General features: G+C 43.7%; 1 protein-coding gene across 16 annotated transcripts in view; it reads right to left on the minus strand.

Annotated features, from left to right (window-relative positions):
• SESTD1 (SEC14 and spectrin domain containing 1) overlaps positions 1-26,303 on the minus strand; it is a 127,377-nt gene that overhangs the window by 32,631 nt on the left and 68,443 nt on the right. For 11 of the 16 annotated variants that reach the window (XR_010591597.1, XM_065561910.1, XM_024114743.3 and 8 more), the window contains 4 exons: positions 12,600-12,713; positions 9,732-9,829; positions 8,308-8,363; positions 543-754 (listed from right to left, as the gene is read on the minus strand). Coding sequence is in view for 15 of the 16 variants with exons in the window: in XM_065561910.1 (XP_065417982.1) it covers positions 543-754; positions 8,308-8,363; positions 9,732-9,829; positions 12,600-12,713 (480 nt within the window). In the remaining variant the exon portion in view is untranslated. The remainder of the gene's footprint in view (positions 1-542; positions 755-8,307; positions 8,364-9,731; positions 9,830-12,599; positions 12,714-26,303) is intronic. The other 5 variants (XM_065561918.1, XM_065561915.1, XM_065561916.1 and 2 more) reach the window with 1 other exon arrangement.

Raw genomic sequence — 26,303 nt, forward strand, 5'->3', positions numbered from 1 at the left:
CCTGAGTCAAGCAACTTTCCCTCCAACTCCCTTAGTCTTACACCAACTGCAGCTTATCCAGACCTAAAGGTCAGAGCGTAAGACTCAATTTCAATATAAACAAAAAAATTAACAGAATTGTCTATTGTATTCAGTCCAGACAGAGGTCTAACAGAGAACTCAACATTATTACAAAGTGTAATATTTAGTTTGAATCTAGTTTAAAAATATATCACTATAAGCTACTTATGACAGACTTCTCAGATATTTAGAATTAAGCAGTAAAGAATTATATGGCATGTGCTTCCTAAATTACTCACAGACGCACACCAGAGGAATACACTGAGGGCAGATAACTATTTTTAACAGTCTTAGACATTGCAAAAAACAAACAAACAAACAAAAAAAACACCCTCACCACAGATGTCTGTAATATGTGCTATTAAAAACAATACTAAACAGACTAAAACAAGGTTTGTTTTAGAAGGATTTTTGTTAACCATGCAAAGTCAAAAGGTTACATGATAAAAAAAATATGGTACCAAGAGAATCTTGGTGCTTACCTGCATTACCTTCTGTTGAATCTCCTCTAGCTGTGTGCGCTTGCTACGTTGTCTACAAACTTCCTGGTAACGCGTATACTGTTCTCGGAGTGAATCTAATAGCTTCATGACCTGTGGCTGAGCAAGCAGTTCATCATCCATGGGAGACCATGAGACCCCTCCATCTGAACCGTTAAACCGACGCTGCTGTAACTCTGATAATAGCTCATGACCTTTAAAGATAAATAGAGCAATACAATCATAATTATTAAACACAGATACAGTCAAAATCATTAGGAGGCAGAAATTAACTTTTAAGGTTAACAGACACTATATTCTTACATCTAATGAACTGTAGTGTACTGGCACATTTAATGAAGTTTCTTTGTAGACAACAGGCAAAATACTGTCCTTTGTCAACAGGACTGTACTGGCTGCAAATTAGGACAGAATTTGGCCTAGTATATTTTAGGGGGAGGGGAAGAACAAAAAAGTATGCACACACAAAGCGAATAGTATGTAAAATCTGAACTGAAGTAAGATTCCTTCTCAAATTTGTGGTAGTTTCCAACAGATTTTCAAAAAGTGTTTCAGGAGTCCCTTTATTGATTCCAAGAAGTTCTCTTTTGGGAGTAACCGATCTAAGACACTTTAAGGTCTTTGAATAATTTAACAGAGTAAATCAGACCTTCAATTCTATTGGTTCTAATAAACTAAACTCTATAATAAAGTATTTTTCTGTTTACATGCCTTGTTAGTGGCTTTGAAAATGTGAAGAGAAAGTATTTAAGTAGTAGATATAGGAAAGGGAAGTTAAGGGGATTTTTTCACCAAAACCACCATCTGAAAGCAAACTGTCTTCCTTAAATTTGAACAATATTCTAAAGGTTTTATTTTTAAATATTTATATTTTCTAGTATTTTTCAAGAGTGAAAATTCTTTGACTTCCTATTGCCCATGGTACAATTAACATCTAGAAAGCTCTGTAAATAGAGGAGGAGGAGGAGGAGGAGAATGGGAGACAGGCAAGTGGTGGATCTATTCTGCCCAAGAGCCAGGAAATATTTTTAGCCCTGGAGCCCCGTGGGTCACAGGACATCACAGTGGCCGACCGTGATGCCGCGGAAGGAACCTCTGGTGAGTATACAGTTACAATCAAAGTCCAGTTAAACTTTAACGGGCATACCCATTCAGTGGTATTGCATGTTTACTGTGAAGACAAAGCGAGATGCTGTGGTTCTCTGCTTACAAGAGGCTGCTCCAGCTACGCAGAGGGAGGCCCCCGGAAAAGACTGTTTATGTGGATTGGGATAGCTCCAGGGATATCTCTAGGAAACTTTCATGGAGATACTCTGCAATCCTTTGCAGAAGATTTCTGGGCAGGGCAGTCTTATTTCTTCCACCATGGTAGGACACCTTCCCTGCAACTCCTGAATTAATTCTGCTGGCATCATTGCAGTACACAGCATAGCAGCATAAGGACCGGGTCTATACCCAGACACTAGCAGCATCTCCTTCCTTTCCGCCTCTGTTACCCTCAGGAGACTGATATCACATAGGGTCGCCTAGGGGTAACAGGGGAAGTTCTCATTAAAAGTGCTCTTGCAAGGAAAAAAAACCAAAACAAAAAAAGGGCATGTAGAACCACCCCCACACACACACATTGGATCGCCAAACCATACAGCCGCTAATGTGCTTTTACTGTACTCGGCATGAGTTGGCAAGTAGTTTAAAGTGGCTGAGATTCCGCAATTTGGGAGTGAAAACGTTCCCCCCAACCCCGTTTGTAAACAGTTTCCCGTGGTGCTATGGGAAGGGCCTTTGTTCAACTAGCTACTTCTGCTCCCGACATGAGCCTGCCATAAAATTCATTAAAAGTGCGGTCACCCATGAACCAGGGGGGTGGGGGGGGGGGGATGCCTACTCACTATGGCTGGAGCAGCACAGTGAATGGTTACGGATTCTGATTAAGTTATGGCTTGCATCTAGTGTAATAAGAGGGGTTTTTTTGTTGTTGTTATGAAAACGGCCTTTTTATGGAAACATTTTATTCATTTACAATGGTTCCTTTATTTTTTCCCACGACTGACAGCTGGAAATGTGTCCTTTGGTGTGTCATCAACACCTGAAAGCAGACTTTTGCTGATTAGAAGGAGAAAGAACGCGGGAGGACATGTTCACCAAGATAATGAATGCCTCCGGGACAGCTTACACAGAGCTGCAAGCGTGGAGGTTTTCACTGTCCAAGAAGTTAGACATGGACATGGAGAGCAGGAAAGCTTCCAATAAGCAAAAGCATGCGGCGCAGGATGATATGCTTCAGATTATGAGGGACCAAGCAGACATGTTGAGGCATCTGGTTGAACTGCAGGAACAGAAGCAGGAGGGTAGAGTCCCTCTGCAGACCCTGGTGGACAGACAGCATCGCCTGATGCAGAATCACCCTCCCCCAAGCATTCCAGGAGGCGTGGGCGAAAAGTCCATCATCCCTTTCATTTAACTCAGGGGGAGGGTACCAGGAACAGAAGGCACCTATTCACAGACCTTTGATGGTCTGGAATGCAGTGTTACGTTACACAGCTGAAAATGTTTCTCCCGTTCCAACTTTATAACCCCTTTTTCCCCAAGGTTACCTTCCCACCCCCCCCCCACCCCGTTCTCCCTCTTTACTTGGGTTTGTTAAATAAAGTAAATGGATTCGAGAAATAAATGTTCTTTATTGAGTAGAAGCAGTGGGCTTGGGTGGGGGGTTGGCTTTACAGGGACAGTGATACATTCCAGGTGAAGGTTTGGGAAAGCACAATGCAGACAAGCAGCTCACATTACTGTGACTCATTACTGAAACGGCTTTTCAAAGCCTCGCGGATACACAGTGCTCCCTTGCTGTGCTCTTCTTATTGCCCTGGTGTCTGGCTGCTCAAAAATGGCTGCCATGAGATCCGTCTCAACTGCCCACCCCTGTGGAAAATTTCCCCCCTTTTTTTGCACAGATATTATGGAGCACACATCAGGCAGCTATAACCATGGGGATGTTCTCCTCACTAAGGTCCAACCTTTTTAGTAAAATTCTCCAGAGCCCTTTCAAACGACCAAAGGCACATTCAACCACCATTCTGCACTTGCTGAGCCTACAATTGAACCGTTTCTTATTGCTGTCCAGACGGCGGAGCCATGGGAGCAAGGGGTAGGCTGGGTGCCCCAGGATAACTATAGGCATCTCATCATCATCAATGTTCATTTAGTAGTCTGAAAAGAAAGTCCCAGATTGCAGCTTTTTGAACAGACCTGAGTTCCTAAAGATGCACGCACCATGAACCTTTCACACCCATCCTACGTTGATATCGGTGAAATGTCCCCTGTGATCCAACAGTGTTTGTAACACCATTGAAAAGTATCCCTTTCAGTTTATGTACTCTTTCGCAAGATCGTCTGGTGCCAAGATGGGGATATATGTGACATCTATCGCCCCACCACAATTAAGGAACCCCATGATGGCAAAACCATCCACTATGTCCTGCACATTTCCCAGACTCACTACCCTTTGTAGCAGAAGTTGATTAATTGCCCTGCACACTTGGAGCACAGCAGCTCCCATGGTTGGTTTACCTGCTCTGAATTGATTCCCCACTGACTGGTAACTGTCTGGCATTGCAAGCTTCCAAATAGTGATCGCCACTCGCTTCTCCACTGTCAGAGCAGCTCTCATTTTTGCAGAGCAGGGGAAAGCTCTGCACAAAGTTCCTGGAAAGTGGTCTTCTGCATTCAAAAGTTCTGCAGCCACAGCTCGTCATCCCATACCTGCAAAACGATGCGGTCCCACTAGTCAGTGCTTGTTTCATGGGACCAGAAATGGCACTCAACAGAGTGCAGCTGCTCTGTGACTTCCAGCAGCAACTGTGAATTGTTTTTTTTCCCAATGACTTGCAGCAGGGCTGCTTGCAGGACATTGCTCTGTTCCGCACGGCGGACCCTACTGCAGCTCTGGAAATACTGCAGGAGAAGGCGCAAGGTGTTTGAGATGCTCACAGCAAAAGTGTACAACTGAGCAGGCTCCATGCTTCTGGGATTATGGCGTATGTGCGGCGGTTTTAAGGCATGAAAACCACTGAGTTGTTTGCCGTTGATATGAGGGAGAGAGCACAGTGCATCATAGGATGCCGATGCAATGTTCCCATTCTCCCCTGCAACAATGTTTTGATCCCATGAGGCATTGCACAAACTTCCCAAAACACATGGTGGCAAGCGGCACTTTGGGATAACTACCCACGCTGCACTGCTTTGTTCATTGATGCAGGCACTGCTAGTGAGGACACACTCCATCGAGACAATGAGCATGGCATGGCCACGCACAATCGACTTAATTAATTCGAAGGCTCGAGGTCGAATTAGATAAAGTCAACGTAATTTTGTAGTGCAGACAAGCCCTTACTCAAACCAAATAGTGCCTTAATCCAGGGATTTCTATGGAATTATTTGTGGTGTGAAGTGGGTCTGGCCATCATTGACTAACTATTTACCTAGTTTTTTGGGGGGTTAATAATTGAAATAATAATGCAAGCCACTTACAAATAATAAAATAAAAAATCTGATAGAATAAGGAAGGAAAAAAACTATTTTAACATTTCCCTTCTGTTCCAATTAGTTTAAAGAAACTATGAGGGTAACATACAAAACAATAAAATTATAGGCTTTAAACATTATAAAAGATAAGCTTAACATAACAGGCTCTCAATATTTGTTTACTGGGAATATCTGGGTTTTATTCTTTAAACCATAGAGTGAGCCTTCTCATAAATCCAGAAAAAAAAAAAACACCAAACCAAACCACTACACTGTGAAGCCTAAACACAAATGGCACCTGTTCCCCCACATTGCTCCAACAATATTCTTCAGCTACAACGGGAGGACCCAACTCTAGGAGTTAGTAGCTATTTTAGTTTCCCAAGGCTAGGGTGACCATATTTCCCAAAGGGAAAGCAGGACACTGGGTTGGGTTTGCCCGAGCCACCCCGCCCAGTGCTGGCTCCAGCCACTCGCCCCCGCCATGGAGAGCTGGACCAAGCCCCTTCCCTGAGCCTTTCCTTCCCCCATGCTGGGCTGACCTGAGCCCCTCCCTCTCCCATGCAGGGCTGGCCCAAGCCCCCCTCCCTGGTCAAGGCTGGGGCTGGCATCATTGATCACCCGAGCCCTGCCTGCCCGCTCCCCTGCTTGAGCCCTGCCTCCCTGCCCCACCCCCCGGGTAGGGCTGACATCGCCACTTGCGTCCTCGCATATTCTTCCACACCCAACTTTTTTGACAAAAGCGAGCATTTATCCTGCTTGCTCTTGCCAACTGATCAGGTTGGCAAGAACAAACGGTACAATGCCCACTTTTGCCAAAAAAGTCGAGACAGCCGGGATAGACCTTTAAAAAAGGGACTGTTCTGGCCAAAATGGGATGTATGGGCTCCCTACCCAAGGCCCATTCAGTCTGTGGCTTAGCTTTTAACACTGCCAGCAAAGTGTTGGTGATGGGTAGGGATTATTGCAGCATGGTTTCCTACCCACTATGAAAAGGGGGGAGAAAAAAATCAGCAACAGGTTTCACAGAGGACACCAGCCATATAGGGAAATTATCCAGCATGACAGCTACAAGCCACAGGGATCCAAAAAACTGCTTTAACAAAAAACTGATTAAAAAAAAAATAGTTGAGTAAAAAAAAAAAAGTAAATAGCTATTTGCAAAGAAAAAGTAAACACTGTAATATTACATACATCTGCTTTAAAGTAAAATCAACTAAGCAAATGTTGACGTTTGGATTTTAGCAACAGTGGGTAGGCAACTACCATAGTCTGTATATGTTTTCAATCCTTTGCTGTGACTGTCAACAAGAAGGCCAGTTATTTCCAAACTTGATAGCTTTTTGTGATTTGGGGACTTGTCTATGGGGAAGTGGGCTGAGACCACCATTCATTTCATGTAAGTCAATGAACAGTCATTTTTGGTTTTTATTACCTTAAAAGTGAAAAGCTCCCTGGTCTACCACAAGCTACATACATCTGAATTCTCTAATGAAGTCACATTCTATTGTTCTGACAACAGAACAATTAAGGATGTTATTAAAGTACTAATAAATATAAAAAAAAATATGTGAAATGAATAAGGCTTTGGAAGTATCCAAGTGATTTTTTTAAAATCTCACGCTACATTTTTTTTATTTCACTAGTTAATAAAAAGATTATTTTTAAGATTATGTTTATCATCCATGTGGTTTTATATATAAAACTTACAACAAGGCAAAGGAGGATGGCTACCAGGCAAACAAATTATCCTAGGAGTTTTCCGACAAAAGCTTGAATTTCTATTGACTTGTAACTCACTGTTCAGTGATAAAATATTTTAAATTTTCATAGGAAAAATATTTAATTTTTTTTAGTTCATACTGGAACTCTTAAAATAGAGAATTGAAGTGTGAATTTGGAGTCTGTGAAAGACGGTGAATGTATAGCTCTGGGCAACTGAAATCCTTTATTTAACCCCAGAAGAGGTACAACACAGAGCTCAACAGTGTAAGCTTCCCCATCTCTGCCCCAGTCTATTTGCCTCATTTCTGACCTGGAAGGAAGAAGATTTTAATTTGTGTAGACAATTCAAAACTATGGCTTATTAAAGACCCTCAATAAGATAGCCAATTGTGGTGGGTTTTGTGAAGTGGACTGCCGTCTTGTAGAAACTGAACAGAGGTCACCAATTCTTTTCACACTGGAACCACCCAGATTAAGAACTTTCACTCACTAATTATCTGGGCTTGATTTCAACAGAATAAAAAATGGAAGGCTTTGTAATCCATTACCAACCATAGGAGCCATCTACTGGCTGAACACCAACTACAATTGGAGATAACCAAAGCAAAATTAGACTTTCAAGTTCTACAGGTATAATCTGAATACTCAGTATATGTTAAGAGCTTTTCAGATTGCAGCAGAGGACCTTAATGCTACATCAATGTCTTACTCTCGCATACCTGTTTTCTATTATGGGAGATCTAAGACATGCAGGCAGAGGATGTGAGACACAGTAGATTTTTGTGGCAAATATCAATATGACTCACAGATTGGCTAGTGGGGTGCTGAGGTAACGTTCCCAATATTTCTATCCTAGAGTCTAAGACCATGATCTCTGTATTATGCCTTATTTCCTTTTATCCAATGAAGCAGGATTGTTAAGGAAATTTTTAGTTCAAATCTACCACTGCCATTATCCTTAACTGGTTTATTTTGTAATAGGAAAATAATTACCTTATATAATTTTTAATTGCTTTGATGACACTCAAGAGAGAAGGTAAGCCCTGAACAGGCATGGGGACATTTCACTTGTACAAATGGTGCCCAGAACTAGCCTGAGGCAAATTGTCAGAACCATGTGGGGCAAATGCAGTCTGTGTTGTAGCCATTTGGTGGCTAATGAGAGTAACTCATTCTTCAGTGGTGACAACTTGCATATTTCAGAGGCAATGTATTTAATTTATACAATAAAAAAGAATTAGGTCTGGTGCTACTGTAAAGGATATTAAATTATTAAGATAGTGACTCTTTTTTTCCCATAGAAGAGATGTAGAGTTTTTTCCATTTACCAACAAATTTTTCAAGTTTTATTTTTAATTCAAATGTTAATACATTTGTTAAGTTTATTCCACTATGTAGTTAAGTTATTAGCATCTCATCCTTTATGCTTTCACAGAAGATTTAAAAACAATGACTAAAACTACAGTAGTGATCAAAAATTGTCATTTTCAATTGACTGTACCTGTCTGTAGTACTGTCTCTGGATCAACAGATGGAAGAAAGTTTAAATCCATAGACCTTGTAATAAAAAAGTAAACATATTATTAATTAGTTGTATTACAATAGCACCAAGAAGCTTCAACTGAGATTGTGGCTACATTTTATACACATAGTAAGAGACAGTCCCTGCCTCAAAAAGCTAGCCATCTATAGAAGACAAGACAGACAAATGGTGGGAGAAAAAAAATGTAATTATCCCTATTTTACAGATGGGGAATGGGGAGACACAAACCTTGCTCCTGCACTGTTATCTGCCAGCATCCATGATAGTGCAGGATCAGGACCTTAGCAACTTGCCCAGAGTCATATGGGGAGTTTCTGGCAGAGCCTAGAACTGAGCTCAGACCTGCTGAGTCCTCGTCCACTATCTTACCCATCCTTGGTCTCTGTGGCTCTTTGTAAACATATACATAGTAATATTTTATAGCAAAGTAATAGAAAAGATAAAAATGAAAACACTTTTGGTACAATAATATGGCAAAACACAACTTCAAACAAAATTAAGTCTGGCAAGCAATTGCTTATTAGCATGGTCTAGTTGCTTTGTTATTTAAAGACAAGAAAGACATATATTAATAATGTGGATATCTATAAATCAATTAACATTGTATAATAATTTTCAAAGAAGGTTTATTGCACTAGGGAACGTCCTGCATTTCTATTTACGCAAAAGATCAGATTTCACCACCTCACATAAATACCAAAAATTCAGATACCTGTGCCCTTTACAACTTTATACAGACCTTCTCATTTCTCTCTTCTCCCTATTTCCAAACATCTAACTAAATGCATAGTCGCAGTGACCTCCTCCTTGGAGCCCTTTCTCTCTGACAGTTTGTGACTGTCACTAGAAGTTTTTAAACCTTAGTAGGTATACTGTGATTAAAATAATGGAAAGAATCTGACTGCAAACAACTAGAGTCAGTAAATTGAAACTCGAGGCTTATGCTTTAGTGCTGACTCATCCCATTTTGTCTCCTTTCACTTAAAACACAAAACCACATAAGCTAGGGATGGAAGGATCAGTGAAAAACTTGTTAATCAAAGCTCCTTGTGGCATCATATAACAGATCATCACATTAATAATTTGGGCTTCACTTCATTGGTCATTCCCAAACTGAGAATGCGAAGGGACACTGGGATCAAGTGCATCTTGCTTACTTAGTCGCTAAGGCCTGAACCTGCAATTGACTGTGCACAGGAACAGGAGTGTGACCACATGCAGTCAGTTACAGGATCAGGACCTTCGTGCCTGCCAGAAAACAAATTGCTGAAAAATACTTGTGTTGTCCACCAGTCCCTTCACATTACACTTCCATATTGCAGCTGAACTGGTAGTTAAGACTTATGCTGAAAGATGTCTATTTTAAAAAGCAATCCACGTACCTTTCTTTCTCCTGTTGGTTTCCTTTATCACTTCCATTGTTAATTAAAGCAAGCTCATCTAGTAATGATGTAGACTCTTTTGTAAACTTTTCAAATACCTAAATAAAAATACTTTTTATTAAAAGAACATTTACTTTTTTTAAAGAGTTAAAAGAAATTCATTTAGTGCTTATGAAAGCTGCAGTTTGACACTACCAGTTCAAATTTATCCATATTGCTCTGTTAATATGCTTCTTGACATAAAATAATTACCTCTTAGACTCAGATGGTATAGGAAAAAGGTTAAAAAATATAATTTCCCTTCAATGACAGAGGCTTGCAGTGTCAGTTTCTCCAGGGAATTAAGCAAATTTATATTAGAATACATTCAAGTTAGAACTGAATTTCGAAACGCTTACAAGACCCTGAAGAATCTTTCAAAACTTAAGTCTTCATTGCCATAGTTACTCATCCAATCCATTTAATCCTTTGCCTTTTTATGACTACCTCTTAAAAACTGTGGTGGGGATTTTTGTTATATGAACATCTGTCCACTAAAAAAATTGGATTAAGTACATCAACTGTTATCTGAATTTCCAGCTTTGGCCTGTACTGTAACCAATAACTTTTAGAAACAAAGGAGCAAATAGCTATAAGTAAAAAATACCTTGGTCAAGGTTCCTTGAAATGTATTGGTTTCTGATCTCAGAGAGCAAAACCTATAAAATCAGTGACTGCATGTACTTGTTCAGTCTCTATGTGTTTTGAGTTCTTTATGAAAACTGAGCGTCAATTCATTCTAGTAGTGATAATATTGTGCAATATGCATTCTTATCCACTAGGAACTGGATTGAAACCAATCACTCATTTCACTAGAGATCAACTCTCAGCTGCTATTCACCTCATCAACTCAAAATATTTGGCCTGGAGGTGAAGTTTCTGTACCTCGTCCAGTCCATTCACGCATCAATAAACAGCCCTCTAGACATGAAATTGGACAGCCCTCTCAATACAATATAACTTTTCCGCACGTTTCATACACTGTAGTACAAAATACTTTACAATGCTAAATACAGTAATGAAACAGAAATTAGGTAATGAAAACATTTTTCGGCCGAGATCTGAAACTAGACAGAATCAGAAAGGCTGTTCCAGATGGCAGGAGCAGCAAAGGAGAAAGCCCTTGCACCAACATTATGGAGGATAGATGAAGGAAGAGAAAGGAGTTTAGTGCTAGATAACGAGAAGAGACAGACACATCTGTAAGACAGCATCAGTAGAGAAATTTTCAATTGAATCCTGAAATGAATAGGAAGATGGAGGCCAGTCAGTGGGGATGGGGGTGATATGTTTGTAAGCTTATTGCAAATGTGAAGAAGAAGTCTGCAGCAAGATTTCACACTAATATGTGTTGGCCTTGGGGAGATATCAGAGAAGGGAATTTGCAATTTTCAAGGTAAAAGAAGGGGAAGGCATGGATGAGGATTTCAACAGAAGCAGAATTAAGGTAGTGACACAAAACAGGTGGTATTTCAGAGGTAAAAAGACCTTTACAGATGTGCGAGAAGGTAAGTTCAGGGTCCAGGATCATACAGACAGTGGAAGCAAATTGGAAGTCTAAGTCAAGGATGGAAATAGAGAGCATAGAGCTGTGTTTAAGGATGCTGGATGAAAGAAGGGCCCCCAGAAACCTGGCTGTTAATTACTCAAAAGCATCTCAGACTTTAGGTAACTATAAATGCTTGAGGTGCTCTAAACCTACTGCTACAGCGTGTGTATGTGTGCATGTGTGCTTAAGATCTAATAAAAGAGTAGTTTTAGGTAAAAGCACTCATTTGTACCAATCATTTATCAGATGGAGGAGCTCGTCGCCATTGATATATTCCTGAGACTGCCTGAAGAGAAACAGTTAAGTTACCACTGCTGTGGGTTCTGAAAACCCTGGGTAACTGACACAGTCTGATGACCCCCAGAGGTCCATGGACAATAGGTTGAAAACCACTGCCATTGAGTAAAGACATACTGACGTGCTACTATAATAAGGAAAGTTGCAACTGCTGCTTGTGTTATACCAGTTTTGCAGCTAGCTGCAAATACTTCAGTTTCCAGGGTTGAAAACATTCAGACCAAAGCAGTCCGTCTGCTTTTAAAATTATATTATACAAAAAAAAGGGGGGGGGAGGACATTATTCCACTTTCAAGATTAGGTATTGTTTTAAAAATGCATTTTTAAAGTAAATTCTGATCTTCAAACAAATTTCAATGAATAACAGAATTAAAATATACTGAAATATATACATATCAATGACTCCCTAAATAATTTGAATCTATTAACAATTTAGGGGCAGATCTACCCCTGGATATAAATTACATGCCTGCATCTACCAGGGCAACTGCGCTGCAGGGGGATTCACCATGATGGAGGATAGCTTTTAAATCTGGTTATGGCTCCATAGGAGCCCTATATTAAAAGGCTGCCTGGGAAACATGAAGAAATAGAGCATTTTTTGCTTGGCCTGGGCCTTCCCTCTCTATGACCAAACCTAGCTGACTCCAGGCCCCCCCAGCATTCCTTGCTCCTGTACCCTGCACTCCTGGGGGATTTTTCAACACTGAGAATATGCACAGAACCTAAAGAGTAAATCTGCTCCTTAAACAACATAACTACATCTGCTTTGCCACCTCTGGAGTAAATTCAATTTCTACTAGAATAATAAGACTCTTTATATATTTAAAGTGCATTTTTCTCATTCTACTGCATTATAATGTACTCTAAACATTGAGGTAGCAACCAAAATGTGGTAAGAGCCATGCCCACAAAGAGAAATATAGTCCATGCTCCACAAAGCTTAAAGTTTGAAAGAAAAAAAAAAAATCCAGAAAACCAACCAGCCTCTTATTCAACCAGTCCATGTGATCATAGGAAAGGCTCCCTCCAAAATCTTCTGTCAGCTGGCATGGTTCTATGTATCGAGTCAACTTGTTGGCAGATACTAAAATAACCTGTAACAAATTAAGAAAGAACGTTTTGGTAACATGGTTTTGTGAAACCTACGCCTCAAAATTTAATATATTTAATTAAGCTTGTTACTTTGAATAACTGGAGGACAGACTGAATAAACAGAATATATTTTGAAGTACTTTACAAAAAAAGTCACAAGCTTTTCCATAAGTACCTGTAAGACTTGGTTTGAACTCGTGCGCAACAGTTTACTCAATCTGCTTTTGAAACAAACAAACAAAACAAACAACTTGCCCACCCTATAGCTATGAAGTGTGGAGTTGAAGTAGGAACAAGTCTGTAGTTAATGTTAAAAATTGAGCTTAAAATGGACAGCTAGTTTTGACACACAAACTTCCCCCCGCAACATTTCTTCGGGAGTTCGTATTCCACTACTCCTACAGACTACTATATTCCCTTTTGATTCCTAGCTCTTGAAATTAGGATAACTAGATTTTTCCAGCCTTGAAGCCTGTAATCCATTCCTTTATTCTGTACTTTGGACACCCACCTCCTCTCAAACTACTGGCTTGCCCAAGAATTCCCTGAATCTAGGTTATGGGTTCTCAAACTTGGGGTTGGGACCCCTTTGGGGGTCATGAGGTTATTACATGGGGGGGGGGTCACAAGCTGTCAGCCTCCACCCCAAACACCGCTTTTCCTCCAGAACTTATAATAGCATTAAATATATAAAAAAGTGTTTTTAATTTATAAGGGGGGGAGGGGGTCGCCAAGGCTGGCTCCAGGCACCAGCAAAGGAAGCAGGTGCTTGGGGCGGCATGTCTGGGTCTTCGGCGGCACGTCCCTCAGTCCCTCTCTTCCTCTTTGAGCTGACACTGAAGAGGAAGAGAGGGAGTGAAGGACTTGCTGCCGAATTGCCGCCGAAGAATGAAGCGGCGCAATTGAGCTGCCGAAGTGCCGCCGATTGGCTTTTTTATTTATTTTTTTCTTCTTCGCCGCTTGGGGCGGCAAAAGAGCTGGAGCCAGCCCTGGGTGGTTGCACTCAGAGGCTTGCTCTGTGAAAGGGGTCACCAGTACAAAAGTTTGCCTTGATCAGTGGTTCTCAATCTGCCTCTACCCAAGACAAATTCCAGTTGCACAATGGCCTTAGTAATCCAGGATCCAAAATAAAAGATGTGTTTTGTCACCCTGTTATTACTAGTTGTGATTTGCCAGTTCTCTTCCATTCATCATTAAACCTTAGGATACTACTTTAATAATATCTTAATTTTTGGAAACCACTTTCCTGCCTATATTTGTATGTGAAGGAACAGAAATGCAGAGGAAAAATATGGACAAGAAGTTCATCCAAGCTGAAAAGTTTCGCATAATTTGGTATGTTAGTTAAAAAACACCATACTCACTGTGACAATTTTCCTGTAATAATGCATGATTATGTGTTGACCTGGTTATTGTGATATTTACTGTATGCACATGCTGAGGTAATTCAATAGCTGGACTGTCAGGAAATGCACCCAGGAAGAGGGGGGTGGATCCTGATGAACACTTCTCAGCAAACATTTAAGAGAGAGTGCAAGAGCCATTCACTTTGAAGGCCTGGTCTGGGTCTGGCAGACAGGTTTCTCAAGGAGTGACTGTCTCCATGGGGAGGAGGTTAGCCAAGGGAACCATAGTAGGGTTTAAAGAGAGACACTCTCCCTCATGTAAGTGAAAGAGTTGCTGGAGAATTGTTTGGGGGAAGAGATCAAGGCCCAGACTCCCAGAGGTAAGGTATCTGGGATAAGAGAGGTCTGCCTAGGACTCTAGGTAAGATACATGTGTGTATAGACTTTCTGTTGTTTTAAAATCCTTTTACTCTTATGTTATGCTTTGTTCTGGCAGTTAAGATATTTGGTTTTAAGTAGGCTCTCTGGTCATTATACAATCACTGATCACAGGCTTCCCCCACAGGGAAGAAGCGCAGGTGCCAAACTCTGTTATACCTGTTGGGTAGGCATGGTTGATGCTCAAGATACTGTAGCCCAAGACCCACTCTAAGAGTGGGAGAACTGCAGGATTCCACCCCAGGGAAGGTAAAGACAGGAGAGCGGGTGGGTGAACTCCCAGAGAATCAGAGGTGCAGTTAGCTCTGCAACTGTGACACTCAGACTAAATCTTTATGTATTATTTTAAAGATAATTTCTCTGAAAGAGAGAGATGCTGGATTGGCATTCTCTATTTCCATCTGCAGAGAATCTTATTTGATAAACAATTTCATGGTGTGTCACACTTTCTGCAATTTGATATATCTAAGAATGTTCTCTACTATCAGCCAGCATAATACAGAAGCATTTCTATTAGCTACATTTCTATATAATTTGCACTGGGAGTAGAGGTGGCATACAATCTACTCAAGAGAGATGCCATTAGCATTGTGTATTGCTGTAATCAGAGTGACCAAAAGACAGCATAATGGGTCTGCTTCCAGGCCATCATGATACAGTCATAAGATGACAACTTCAAGGAAGTGTATATCACAAGGAATCCACTCACAGTTCAAATATTTTGTGGGGGTAAGGATTAAAATATGAGTGAATTACTCACCAAGCATGTGGTGCGGGGAAGCACAACCCTCCTGGAAGGTTAATTTATTTATATTAGCCCCTTCTCTCCAAAAATTCTCACTGCTAATACTAGTTGAGCTCCAAGAGTAGTAGAAACAGTAGAGTGCCACTGACAAAAAATATGGTTTACCATCATCTCATGTAGACCTGCTCTGACCAGGTTTATGCATCAAAACAACTGTTAAAATGTTGGTGGTCAACCTGCCTAACCTAGTACTCTGCACAGACCCTGCCTATCCTAATGGTCCCACTGCAGCTGTATTGGCATTAGAGTAATGTAGACACAACCTCTCTTGTGTACAAAGTGTACTCTGTGAATGGCATATAAAATGTATTTCAGGAAGAGAACCACGAGGCGCATGAGCTAGATAGGACAACTACGCCAGAAATCAAAGCAAGGACAGGTCTGATCACAGAATATATAAATGTTTCACTCAAACCTTCACTAACCACATAAGAACAAAAACAAACTGCCACATTTCTGCCTGAACAGCAAGTTTTGATGTAATCTGAGCCTCAAGTACAAAGCTTTGAAATTTGCTTTATTTTCACTGATTCTCTATTTTCTCTGTTGAATAAACTTTGTTTTATTTGAATTACACTGGAGTTATTGACAGTTCTCTAGGATTACTGCTGCGAGTGCTCCTCAGGAAATATAAACAATTCTTTGAAATCTGAAGAGAAGCTGAATGTGTGTTAAAGGCACACGGATCGAGGCTAAATGCAGCTCAGGATCTTAACCAAAGACATAGACCAGTAATACAGTACTCTAAGATGTTACTGATGAAGTCATCCTTAAGCATGGGAAAAGGCTAAGGACTATGGATCAGCATTGAGGGATACCCCCCACCCCCAACAGTGTGTCTCTCTTTAAAACAATGCCTCAGAATTTGACTCAATTTGTGCGGACAAATAGCCTAAGAAATTAATGGCCAGGTGTGCAATCCTGAACAAGTGGAGAGAGGAATTCTGCTTGAGATCAAATTGTGTCCTGAAGCATGATTTTATCTTAACTTGCATACCTACAAATGTTATTGCTGTCCAAGTTTCCTATAGCTTTTGAAAATCCAGTAATAGTAACTGTCACCTCCTGTGACAGTGAACGTCATAGGCAGACTATATGTTCTTTAAAAAAAAAAAAAAAAGGTGTTTTAAAAAAGTTCCTTTAAATTCCTATGCTTCCATTTCCTGACATTTATTCAAGTTAAATTTCATCTTCCATTATGCTGGTTGGCCATTTTCATCTGTCCTTCATGCTTCCCAAAGCTTTTAAAGACATACAAGTTTCTCACAACCCTCTATAGCTTATAGTAACAAACAACATTGCTTCATTGGCACACTTGAACGAGACGTCTGCTTTCCCTTCCAAAATCATTAATACTAAATTACAGTAGTCTCAACACCAACCTTAGAGTATATCATTATTAATCTTCTCTCCCCTTTTAGGGGAAGCCATTAGGTATGACAGTTTTCTATTGATTAACCAGCATTCAGTCCACAAGGAGGAGATGTGTATGTAAATAAGCCTTTCTTATAATAAAAAGGAAACAAAACCCCACTGTTTGCTTTTTAATGCTCACTATGTTGACTTTATGGGGAAAAAGTCTTCTCTGAAACCAGATTAAATGCTTTTGGATAGTGGATTGTCTGATATAAAAATTAATGTTAAAAGATTAAATTTCCTGAGAGAGGAAAGGAATGATCAGGACATATGGTAGCTGAGGTCTTTCAAGGGCAGAAGAAAGTGTTAATGGCTGGAGTCCCCATTTTCCTTTCATCTTGGCCTTCCCTCCACATAACTCTTCTGGCTATAGCAATGGGTATCAAAAAGGCAATCATATAAACAGGGAAATGGTAATGGGTTTGGAGCTGGCCCTGGTTAATATTCAGTTTTTCTCATCAGAAGACTAGCGTCATGGAATATTTGACAATTATAATATTGCTCTCATTAACAAAATGCTGCTGTTGTAGTAACTAAATGCTACTCTTGCAGTAACCATTTATCCTCGCCAGCAATGTGACTTCAATGGAATAGTAAAAGGAAAAAAATTAGGGATTTTTTTGGGACTGCAAAATACTCTCACAAAAGAGAAAAAAGTACACTTAAAAAAAGTGTTTGTGATGCTATGGCCTATTTCTGAGGCAACAGTGATACTTGTGTGTGCCCTAGGAGTGCAGGATTTTTTTAGTAATGTATTATTTTGTCATTAATGTTCACTGAATAAAAACAGCTCTGAAAACAATGGCCAGAGCCAACTCTCTCTACAGCAATATGTTATGAACAAAAAGACGGTTACTCACCGTTGTAACTGTTGTTCTTCGAGATGTGTTGCTCATATCCATTCCAATTAGGTGTGCGCGCGCCGCGTGCACGATCGTCGGAGAATTTTCTACCCTAGCAACACCGGCGGGTCGGCTGTGGAGCCCCCTAGAGTGGCGCCTTCATGGCGCTGAATATATACCCCAGCCGACCCGGCGCCCCCTCAGTTCCTTCTTGCCGGCTACTCCGACAGTGGGGAAGGGGGGCGGGTTTGGAATGGATATGAGCAACACATCTCGAAGAACAACAGTTACAACGGTGAGTAACCGTCTTTTCTTCTTTGAGTGCTTGCTCATATCGATTCCAATTAGGTGACTCCCAAGCCCAACTTAGGTGGTGGGGTCGGAGTGAGACATTGCTGTGTGCAAAACCGCTGATCCGAATGCAGCATCGTCCCTGGACTGCTGCACTAGTGCATAGTGAGCTGTAAATGTGTGGACTGATGACCAAACTGCCGCTCTACAAATGTCCTGGATCGGAACTTGCGCCAGGAAAGCAGTCGAGGAAGCTTGGGCCCTCGTGGAGTGAGCGGTGAGGTGCGGTGTTGAGACACCTGCCAGGTCATAGCAAGTCCGGATGCAAGACGTAATCCAGGAGGATAGGCGTTGTGAGGAGACCGGTAAGCCTTTCATTCGGTCGGCCACTGCAACGAAGAGTTGCGTCGTCTTTCTAAAGTGCCTTGTGCGGTCAATATAGAAAGCCAGGGCCCTGCGTACGTCCAGAGAATGCAAACGTTGATCCTGGCGAGTAGCATGTGGTTTAGGATGAAAGACCGGGAGAAATATATCTTGATTGATATGGAATGGAGAAACCACCTTAGGGAGAAAGGCAGGATGTGGACGAAGCTGCACTTTATCCTTGTGGAAAACTGTGTAAGGGGGCTCGGATGTAAGCGCCCTGAGTTCAGAAACGCGCCTTGCTGAGGTGATGGCTACGAGGAAGGCTGTCTTCCAGGATAGGTACAGAAGTGAACAGGTGGCCAGTGGCTCGAATGGAGGACCTGTGAGCTTGGAGAGAACCAGGTTGAGGTCCCACGTCGGAACGGGCTGACGTTGTTGTGGGTACATCCGGTCTAAGCCTTTGAGGAATCTAACGACCATCGGGTTAGAGAATACCGAGGACGCGAGTTCCCCTGGGTGAAAGGCCGATATAGCGGCCAGGTGAACTCTAATTGAAGATATCGCCAACCCCTGCTGTTTTAGGGAGAGGAGATATTCCAATATGAGAGGAATAGGTGCCTGTAACGGGGACGTGGCTCGTTGTTCACACCAACAGGAGAACCGCTTCCACTTGGCCAAGTACGTGGCTCGTGTTGAGGGCTTCCTACTGCCCAACAGAATCTGTTGGACCGAGAGTGAGCATTGTTGCTCTGCCTGGGTGAACCATGGAGCAGCCACGCCGTGAGGTGAAGAGATTGCAGGTCGGGGTGACGCAGCCGGCCGTGGTCCTGAGAGATGAGATCTGGACATAATGGAAGCGGGATCGGTGTCTGAACCGAGAGTTCCAACAGTGTGGTGTACCAATGTTGTCTCGGCCACGCTGGAGCGATCAGAATTACCTGTGCCTGGTCTCTGCGCAATTTGAGCAGTACCTTGTGGACCAGAGGAAACGGAGGGAAGGCATAAAACAGATGGTCTTTCCAGGGAAGGAGAAACGCATCCGAGAGGGAGCCCGGAGCTCGACCTTGCAGGGAGCAGAACACGTGGCACTTTCTGTTGTCTCGAGATGCAAACAGGTCTATCTGGGGAAACCCCCACTTCTGGAAAACGGAATGTATGATGTCCGGACGGATAGACCACTCGTGCGTCTGAAAGGACCTGCTGAGTCGGTCCGCTAAAGTGTTCTGGACTCCAGGGAGAAACGATGCCGTGAGATGGATTGAGTGGGCGATGCAGAAGTCCCACAGGCGAATGGCCTCTTGGCATAGAGTTGACGAACGTGCTCCTCCTTGCTTGTTGATGTAAAACATGGCCGTGGTGTTGTCGAGGAGAACTAACACACAGCAGCCACGTAGGAGATTGAGAAATGCCTGGCACGCCAGGCGCACCGCCATCAGTTCCCGAACATTGATGTGCAGGGCTAGCTGGGGTGCAGTCCACAGGCCCTGGGTATGGTGTTCGTTGAGATGGGCGCCCCAACCCAGAGATGAAGCGTCTGTCACCAGGTGCAGAGAGGGTTGTGGGGCGTGAAATGGCATCCCCTCGCAAACCACATTGTGATCTAGCCACCAGGTGAGGGACGTCAGGACCGAGTTCGGGACCATGACCACCATGTTCAGGCTGTCCCGATGTGGGCGGTATACCGATGACACTCAGGTCTGGAGTGGGCGAAGCCGAAGTCTGGCGTGTCTGGTTACGTACGTGCAGGAAGCCATGTGACCCAGTAGGGTGAGGCACGACCTCACCGTGGTAGTTGGGAAGGCCCTGAGCCCTTGAATGAGGCTCGTGATGGTACAAAAGCGGTTGTCTGGCAGGATGGCTTGTGCACGTCTGGAGTCTAGGACTGCGCCGATGAATTCTATTCTCTGGGTAGGTTCTAGAGTGGATTTGTCCTTGTTGAGTAGGATGCCCAACTTGTTGAATGTGTGCACTATCACGTGGACGTGAGCTCGAACTTGCTCTTTGGTGCGGCTGCATACCAGCCAGTCGTCTAAGTACGGAAACACCTGTATCCCTTGTCGACGAAGGTATGCTGCCACGACAGCCATACATTTCGTGAACACCCTTGGGGCCGAGGATAGGCCGAAGGGAAGGACCGCAAATTGATAGTGCACCTTGCTTACCATGAATCGCAGGAAGCGTCTGTGGGGCGGGTAAATTGCAATATGAAAGTATGCGTCTTTCATGTCGAGGGCGGCGAACCAGTCTCCAGGATCGAGGGAAGGGATAATGGCTCCTAAGGAGACCATGCGGAACTTCAACTTTACTATAAATTTGTTGAGTCCACGCAAGTCCAAGATGGGTCTCAGACCCCCTTTGGACTTGGGGATCAGGAAGTAACGGGAATAAAATCCCCTGCCCCTTAACTCTACTGGAACCTCCTCTATGGCCCCCATAGCAAGGAGCGTGGAAACCTCCTGTATAAGAAGTTGCTCGTGAGAAGGGTCCCTGAAGAGGGACGGGGAAGGGGGATGGGAGGGAGGGATTGAAGAAAACTGGATAGCGTATCCCCTCTCCACCGTGCGAAGGACCCAACGGTCCGAGGTTATAAGGGACCAAGCACGGTGGAAATGGGAAAGGCGATCCCGAAAGGAGGGGGCTGGATCCTGGGGGATGACTGGGGTACCGTCCTCGACCGCACCTTCAAAAGTTCTGCCTGGGGCCTGAAGGTGGCCTTGGTGGCCCCTGGTTCTGACCGGGTTGAGGGCCGGTCCACCTTCTCCTACCACCTCGCCCCCGCCTTCTGGCAGAGTCCTGTCTCTGACGAGGTGGAGGGGGGTAGAAACGTTGAGGCTGGGGCCTAAATGGTCTGCGCTGGGGACCCGCAACATGCATCCCCAGGGAGCGCATGATTGTTCTTTAGTCCTTGAGGCTCTGCAGACGAGAGTCCGTCTTGTCCGAGAACAATCCGTGTCCCTCAAAGGGCAGATCCTGCAGGGTTTGCTGCAGTTCCGGAGGCAAACCCGAAACCTGGAGCCAGGAGATTCTCCGCATAGCGATACCTGAGGCCAGGGTTCTCGCAGCCGAGTCTGCTATGTCCAAGGAGGCCTGCAAGGAGGTCCGAGCCACCTTCTTACCCTCCTCTACCAAGGCCCCGAACTCTTCCCTGGAGTCTTGGGGAATCAATTCCTTGAACTTCCCCATAGAGTTCCAGGAATTAAAGTTATAGCGGCTCAGGAGCGCCTGCTGGTTAGCCGCTCTGAGTTGTAACCCTCCGGCTGAATAAACCTTACGCCCAAACAAATCGAGGCGCTTAGCTTCCTTCGATTTGGGCGCTGCGGCCTGTTGACCGTGGCGCTCCCTTGCATTCACTGATGACACCACCAGTGAACACGGCTGGGGATGAGTATACAGGTACTCATAGTCCTTTGAAGGGACAAAGTACTTTCTTTCCACCCCTCTGGCTGTGGGTGGGATAGAGGCAGGAGTTTGCCATATCGTAGTGGCGTTAGCCTGGATCGTGCGGATCAGGGGCAACGCCACTCTGGATGGGGCATCCGCAGAGAGGATGTTCACAATGGGGTCTTGCACCTCCACTACCTCCTCTGCCTGAAGGTCCATATTACGTGCCACCCTACGTAATAGGTCCTGGTGTGCCCGGAGATCTATCGGGGGTGGACCTGTGCTCGTTGTGCCCGCCACTGCCTCATCTGGGGAAGATGAGGAAGATGCCTCAGGTGGCAAGGGATCCAAGGGCAGGTCCTGGTCCAATGAGCCCTGGAGCGGAGCATCACCTGCCCCTGGGTCCAGGACGTCAGGTGGTGCGGGCACGGAAGCCTCCATGCCCCCTGGAGGAGGGCGAGAGATGGTGGACTCTGGGGCCCTTCGCTCAGAGTGCACCGAGCGAGAGGCTGATGGTGGAGCCCCTTGAGCTTGGTGGTACGCCCACGGGGTCCAGAACGACCAGTGTGAAGGTCCCTGAGCGGGATCCTCCGCTACCTCCTGCCAGTGGCCTATGTCCGGATCATCGGCCTGCCCCTGAGGGGGGTATGCCGATCTCGATGCCCCATCGGAGGAGCGGGACACTGATCTAGATGGCCATGGCGGTGCCGACCGCGCCAAGACGAGCTCCGGAAGGTACGGTGCCGTACGGTGCCGGTCTAGAGATGAACGGTCCCTATGCGGTGCCGGCGAACGGTGCCGAGATCGGGATCGGTGCCGATGACCGCGTCGGTGCCGAGAATCCGACCTGGACCTGGAAGGTGATCTTGAGTAGGCCCGGTGCCGGGAGCGGCCTCTCGACGTCGAGCGTCGCTCGTATCGGTGCCGGGAACTGCGTCTCGAGGTCGAACGGTACTGACGATCATAGCGGTGCCGGGACGTAGAACGGTGCCGCGACGATGATCTTAGCTGCGAGTACGACCGGTGCCGAGGTGATATTCGGCGCCGGGACTGCGAGCGGCGTGGGGACCTGCTTTGGGACCTGGATCGGTGCCGTGGTTCCAGCCCTTGGGATGGTGGGCGCATCAAGGCAGGTTTCCCCCTGGATTGCACTGGACGAGGGCCCAATGGTGCCAACGGTGCCGGTGGTTGAGGCGGTGCCGGCTCCGTGAGAGCAATCAAGTCTCTCGCTGTCGCAAAGGTCTCTGGGGTCGACGGGAGCAACGGTACCACCGCTGGTTGTGGTGGTGATCCCGTCTGCACCGGACTCAACGGCCTCGGAGCCGGAGTCGACGGTGCCGGAGGCACCTGCTTCTGGTGCTCCACCAGTGGACGCGGCTCTACCCCCGGCGCCGGGGGGGCCGGCGTCTTCAGGACGACAGTCTCCTGCGCCTTACGGGATTTTTTATGTCCCGGCGATAACGAACGGCGCCGAGGCACTTGTGGGTGCGGTGCCGAAGGGGTCCGGTGCCGTGGAGGCTTGTCCGACGCCACTCGCGGTGCCGGAGCAGTCGGTGCCGCAGGGGCGCTGCGCACCGAGGCGCTTGGCGCTGGGGCTTGACGCGCCGATGGAGCGTCTGGGCTAAGTGCCGCCTCCATGAGGAGTTGACGAAGCCTAAAGTCCCGCTCCTTTTTGGTTCTCGGTCTGAAGGCCTTACAGATCTTGCACTTATCTGTTTGATGGGACTCTCCCAGGCACCTCAGACACGAGTCGTGCTGGTCGCTTGTGGGCATAGGCTTAGCACAGGACGCGCACTGCTTAAAGCCGGGAGCCTTGGGCATGAGCCCGGCTACACGCCGGGGGAAAAAGGGGGAAGAACAACCCTCTTAATCCCCTTTAACTATATAACAACTATTACTAGTGAACTAAACAACTATCTAACTATATACAACTACAACTATAACTACAACTATCTTCAACGGAAGAAGCTAGGGAGAGTGGAGAACAGCTATGCCGTGCTCCACAGTTCCAACGACCGTCAGGGGCGGTAAGAAGGAACTGAGGGGGCGCCGGGTCGGCTGGGGTATATATTCAGCGCCATGAAGGCGCCACTCTAGGGGGCTCCACAGCCGACCCGCCGGTGTTGCTAGGGTAGAAAATTCTCCGACGATCGTGCACGCGGCGCGCGCACACCTAATTGGAATCGATATGAGCAAGCACTCGAAGAAGAACATTTGGTTATTAAAAACATTTCGTTGATTAAATATCCTGGCTTTTTTATTTCAACATCCTAAAAAATTCACAGGTCACTGCAATCACATGAAAAAACAGGAATGGCCCCAGTAAAACTGGGACCAATGGTCTCTTTAGGGAAGAAAAACTGTATTAACTTTATTGCTGAAGAATCCATATCCGCAGGCCCTGTATCCTAACTTTGGAGTAAATTAAGATCTTTAATTCAGCTAATGCAAATTGGAGTGTGATCATCTACGGTTTACTAATAGACCTAATTCCTCCAACTTTGTAAGTTATCTATATTGAGGTATTATCCTAGGAAATTGGATTTTTGTCTTTTCTAGCAGTAGAAAAGGTACATTTAAAAAAAAGGAGTTAATTTTATAAACATACCAAGGATAGTTGGCCTTCATTTCCAGAAAATGAGACTGATATTCTACTTCATTATTAATGAATACTTATGTAGCACTGTAAACACACAGGGAACTTTACAGAATGTATAAAAAGGAATTTATAAATATACAAAGTAAAACAGTATACCTACATCCATACTGGATACTAGTTGTTAGTCTATTTTTAAAGATCTAAACAACTATTGAAACGCTTATCTATTGTATTAGGATATTTTCTTTACTAGGAAGCACACAAACAAATATCCAGTGTTCCAAACCTGATGAAGGCCATAGGGTGAAAAAAAATGCGTGTTTGTAGTTTTATACATAAAGACTTCTGAAACAGCACAGCAACTACTGAGAGATTCATCTGGACTAGAAATACAATAAAGTTAATTTTAAATGCCCTATTGATTCTCAATGATAAGGGGTTTCCCCCAGTGCTATGGGGCAGCAGAATGTTGTTGCACACATTATTGTAATCATCTTTAAAAATCTCAAAAATGGATAGTTTTGTTTAGCTAGCTAGTTCCATTCTTTAATTCAACTTAATCTTGGCTATAGAACAATACAACATCTGTCAAATAAAATGAACAGGAGTACTTGTGGCACCTTAGAGACTAACAAATTTATGTGAGCATAAGCTTTCGCGGGCTACATCCCACTTCTTCGGACGAAAGCTTATGCTCACATAAATTTGTTAGTCTCTAAGGTGCCACAAGTACTCCTGTTCTTTTTGCGGATACAGACTAACACGGCTGCTACTCTGAAACCTGTCAAATAAAATGTAATCAAATGTATTGAGTCAATTTAAGTAAGTAGCACACAACTTTGCTGTACACTTCATTGTTTTGTCAGTGTATTTATTACACTGAAATATGTAGTGTTGCTTAACATTTAAATGTTGTGCAACATGATCCTATCATTCTTAAAATTGATACATACTTTAGTAAAACAGAATGGAAATATTATAGAAGTATGTCAAACAAAACTATCAGTACAATTATATTATTGCATTAGAAGTAAATAACCAATTAGATTAACAAGAAAGTATTAATTTTCCACACTTATATAAGCTGGACCATTTTATCTCCTGGATACCAACTGATTTGTCCTGTATACATCCAATGTTCAAGGTTGACATCTAAAGTTCAATATTTTTTAAAATAATCACAATGCTCTCATCATTAACGGAAAAAACACCACTTATCCTAATATCAGCTGAAGTAGGTGGCTTTTAATGAGCAACCAAGAAAGAAAATAGGACAAGAAATGACGGAAGTCATGAAAAAGCGAAACAAAAATCCGACTGAACCACAGTAAATACATAAGTATTTAAAATATTCAGAAGCAATTTATTTAAACTTTTGCTATAAGGCACTTGGATCTACCAAACTATTTAAATTGTTCCTTTAATTATAAAGGGAATCAATCAAGATTGTGAGCTAATGAGATGGACAAACTTCTGAATCCAGCCATCTTGTCTCCCATGACAGCATTTCCACAATTTCCCCACCATTTTGACGAACTTAACTGCAAAGGTTAAGAGTAGAAATTTGGAACTTTAAACACTAGAAGAGAAAAAATGAACTCAGGATTATATTCCATTTGCCATTTTCAGCCTATTCTAGTTGTTTTGGGATCAACCTCTGTATGACCTTTGTATTTGGGATCAATTATATTTGCTAAATAATGAAAAGATTCAACAGTTTCTCTGAATAGATTTTTAAATTTGTCCTTTGGCGCTTGAAGTATTTTGTTGTTAATGAGACAGGACCAGCTTTATGGGACTGCAAGAGTAGCGTCAGGTGTCCAGTTTCTCGGATCCTATCAAGACCTCCTTCAATTCCTTTTTTAAAATGTATTGCCTTGTTCTGGAGTCCCTTTTTTGTAAACGGCATGACAAGTTTTGATTAGTTTCAATACTCAGCAGCAATTTTAAATACACAGAGTATGTAAACAAATATTTTTTTCCTCAGCGTTCCAACAAGTGCCATTGGGAAGTGTCATTTTTCAGCCAACCAACCACAAGGTTCCCCCCCCCCCCCCCCGTCCCAAAAGACGGTCTGAACTTCCACAATGTGCTTTACAACTAGGCTA

This window comes from Chrysemys picta, chromosome 11 (assembly GCF_011386835.1).
Source record: "Chrysemys picta bellii isolate R12L10 chromosome 11, ASM1138683v2, whole genome shotgun sequence".
Classification (NCBI taxonomy): domain Eukaryota; kingdom Metazoa; phylum Chordata; order Testudines; family Emydidae; genus Chrysemys; species Chrysemys picta.